At 43.3% G+C, this 3,691-nt stretch overlaps 1 protein-coding gene across 2 annotated transcripts in view; it reads right to left on the reverse strand.

The window, feature by feature from the left end:
* zdhhc2 (zinc finger DHHC-type palmitoyltransferase 2) overlaps positions 1–3,691 on the reverse strand; it is a 107,432-nt gene that overhangs the window by 29,110 nt on the left and 74,631 nt on the right. For both annotated transcript variants that reach the window (XM_043690199.1, XM_043690209.1), the window contains exon 7: positions 1,708–1,828. In XM_043690199.1, the coding sequence (XP_043546134.1) occupies positions 1,708–1,828 (121 nt within the window). The remainder of the gene's footprint in view (positions 1–1,707; positions 1,829–3,691) is intronic.

Here is a 3,691-nt window from a genome sequence, read left to right on the forward strand (position 1 = left end):
TTTGACAAGGTTCCCCATGGGAGACTGATTAGCAAGGTTAGATCTCATGGAACACAGGGAGAAACAGCCATTTAGATACAGAACAGGCTCAAAGGTAGAGGTCAGTGTGGTGGTGGAGGGTTGTTTTTCAGACTTAGGCCTGTGACCAGTGGAGTGTCACAAGGATCGGTGCTGGGTCCTCTACTTTTTGTCATTTACAATAATGATTTGGATGCGAGCATAAGAGATACAGTTAGTAAGTTTGAAAATGACACCAAAATTGGAGGTGTAGTGGACAGCGAAGAAGGTTACCTCAGATTACAACAGGATCTTGACCAGATGGGCCAATGGGCTGAGAAGTGGCAGATGGAGTTTAATTCAGATAAATGCGAGGTGCTGCATTTTGGGAAAGCAAATCTTAGCAGGACTTATACACTTAATGGTAAGGTCCTAGGGAGTGTTGCTGAACAAAGAGACCTTGGAGTGCAGGTTCATAGCTCCTTGAAAGTGGAGTTGCAGGTAGATAGGATAGTGAAGAAGGCGTTTGGTATGTTTTCTTTTATTGGTCAGAGTTGGGAAGTCATGTTGCAGCTGTACAGGACGTTGGTTAGGCCACTGTTGGAATATTTCATGCAATTCTGGTCTCCTTCCTATCAGAAAGAAGTTGTGAAACTTTAAAGGGTTCAGAAAAGATTTACAAGGATGTTGCCAGGGTTGGAGGATTTGATTTATAGGGAGAGGCTGAACAGGCTGGGTCAGTTTTCCCTGGAGCGTCGGAGATTGAGGGGTGACCTTATAGAGGTTTACAAAATTATGAGGGGCATGGATAGGATCCTGGTGTCCGGGAGTCCAGAATTAAAGGGCATCAGTTTAGGGTGAGAGGGGAAAGATATAAAAGAGACCTAAGGGGCAACTTCCTCACACAGAGGGTGGTACATGTATGGAATGAGCTGCCAGAGGAAGTGGTAGAGGCTGATACAATTGCAACATTTAAAAGGCATTTGGATGGGTACATGAATAGGAAGGGTTTGGAGGGATATGGGCTGGGTGCTGGCAGGTGGGACTAGATTGGGAAGGGATATCTGGTCGGCATGGTCGGGTCTGTTTCTATGCTGTACATCTCTATGACTCTATAACTTCAGAACATGAATTCTGTATCCTTGATTTTTCTTACATGCTCCACATGTTTCCAGATCATCTTCCCCAACAAAACACAGACATACTCTCACACATAGACACAAACATGCCTCGTTTGTCTCTTGTTCACTTTGCTCTCAGCAGATTCGACCCATTTTCTCCTTTTCACACCATGATATTATAGCTTTCTCCCCTTCACTGCCAATGTCAACACCCATGTCTTTTGCTCTGGGAACCCTCTCCATTTGTTCCATTTAGTCTTCCTCCCCTTCTATCAACATCATTAAAAGCCTTTTCTAAACCCTCCCTCAGTTCTGAAGAAGATCTATATTTGACTCAAAATGCTAACAGCTGTTTCTCTCTCCACAGAGGCTGCCAGACCTGTTGAGTTTATCCAGCACTTTTGTCTTTGTTTCAGATTTCCAGCACCTGCAGCATTTTGCTTTTATTTAAAGGAATCATTGGTTAATTAACTCATTGACTGAATTTATTTATTCCATTAAAATATACAGCAAAAACGTCCTTTTGTTAAACATCTCGATACTTAATCAAAGTGAATGAAGTATGACTATAGAATTATATTAAACTTACCATCCAAAACTTGATAAAGTACTGCAGGTCAGTGGCAGCGATAAAAATGCAGTAAAGCAAGGAGTAAGCCAAGAAAAGGAAAAAAAACTTGTAATTGGAGAATCCAACACAGTTGTTTACCCTGTAAATAAACAAAAATGTATATTTTGTCACTTTTAATTAGAATTTAAATTTTTAAAAATTGCATGACAGCAATAGAAATGAAAACTGTGAGATATTTAAAACTGGCCGCTGATTCCGTATCTTCCATGTTATATTGCTGTAAAAAGTCAGCAGTTTACCATGTTGGCTCTATGTTAGTGGCCTAGACATTTTAAGACTGTTGGTTCCAATTGTGAGAAGTTATTTGATTCACTCTGAGCTCCCTTGAAATGCAGTTTAGCATCAGATTTGTACTTGGCCAGGTTTTCACATGTGTACTGCAAACTTCATGGTTTGGATACTTTCACTACAGTATGTGTACACCTACGATATATTGTAGCAATCAAGAAAATCATACATTTGAAGTAAACTTTTTCTTCTATTTAACATTTCAATTTCAGTGGGTGTTTGGTTGGAGTGGTGGCATGTGATCAATCTTGCAATTCTCAAAGAGGCACTTCAGTCGCATCATCAGACACAATGATAACTCTGCTATTGGGTCCTCAGTGTGCAGGTAGCAAGAAACACATCGTACAGACTAATCCATCACAAAAGTCAGGAGAATGTCACGGGGCAGGGGATTAAATATTTTAATTGTGAAATGCAATCCTTAGCCAATGCACATGTGCCAGCCTCCAATTTTACAGCAATAAAGTCATAGTCATAGAGATGTACAGCATGGAAACAGACCCTTCAGTCCAACCTGTCCATGTCTTGGAAAAGCTAGTTGCTCCACTACAATATTGAAATCTCACCCCTATACTGCAATTGGGAATGAGATTTAATTCTAATGGCTGCTAGTCAAGTTCTCATTGTCCTGGAGACAGGGACAGCCAGCTGCTGAAGGCAAGGACTTCTGAACGTCTTGGGGGCTCATTCGGGATGTTCTTCCATCGCAGGGGGGAGTGGCTGGCCTTGGACACTGGGAAGATGCGTACTGTTCCCAACTGAGGAGCGGTCTCGTGTCCCGGTTTGGTCCGCTCCCTTGGGTGACTGGTACCCGTCCCACAAGAGAGTCATCTGAATCAGATAGTGACAGGAGGTCGATAGACAATATAGCGAAAAGGGGCCAGGCAACTCTGTGCACAGACCAAGGTAAGAAACCTGACTTTTAAGTATTGCCTTGGTGGCCGGGAAAAGGGGTAATTAATCGCTGAGGGACTGGCGAGGGCCCCGGGAAATGGGAGGTAGGCAGAGTAGCTGTCACGGAGTAAAGAAAGAAGAAAAAGTCCCTGGTAACATTCCTCCTGAAAGTCCGTTGGGGAGGATGTTGCGGGAATGGACAAGCAATACTTGTACAAGGGCAAAAGATAAAAAGAAAATGATTAAATATTGTTGTTTAGTATGGACCAAAGAACCAGTCCTTCGTCCGGCTGTTTTCTGGCCAAAGTATGGTTCGGACGAGGATTGGGTCTGTCAGTATTTAGATTTGTATGTGAATAAAAAACCTTTTAGTCAAGAGGAGGCGGACTATGCGTCCTGTTGGAAGGGCAGTTTGGGAATGATGGTAGTAAAGACAAAGGATTCCCCCTCTGCCCACCCAGTCCCTGGGATCCTCTTGGCTGTTTGCCCCCCCACGTACCATAAAATCAGATTAGGTGAACATGGGGGAGGAGGAGAGACAGACAGACAGGGACTGGGAACAGATGACTCACAAGAGGAGGACGAAGGGGCAGTGGATGGGGATGTTGTTGTTTCTGACCCTCAATCCTCAGCAAAAGAAAGGGAAGCTACAGTAGATGTAGAGGAGGCCTCTGGAGGATCTAAATCAAAGCCTAAGGGGGAGAAACAAAAAAAAAAGGGAAGAACGTAACGACTTATCCCCTTCGGGAGGTACCAGTAG

This window comes from Chiloscyllium plagiosum, chromosome 1 (assembly GCF_004010195.1).
Source record: "Chiloscyllium plagiosum isolate BGI_BamShark_2017 chromosome 1, ASM401019v2, whole genome shotgun sequence".
Taxonomy (NCBI): domain Eukaryota; kingdom Metazoa; phylum Chordata; class Chondrichthyes; order Orectolobiformes; family Hemiscylliidae; genus Chiloscyllium; species Chiloscyllium plagiosum.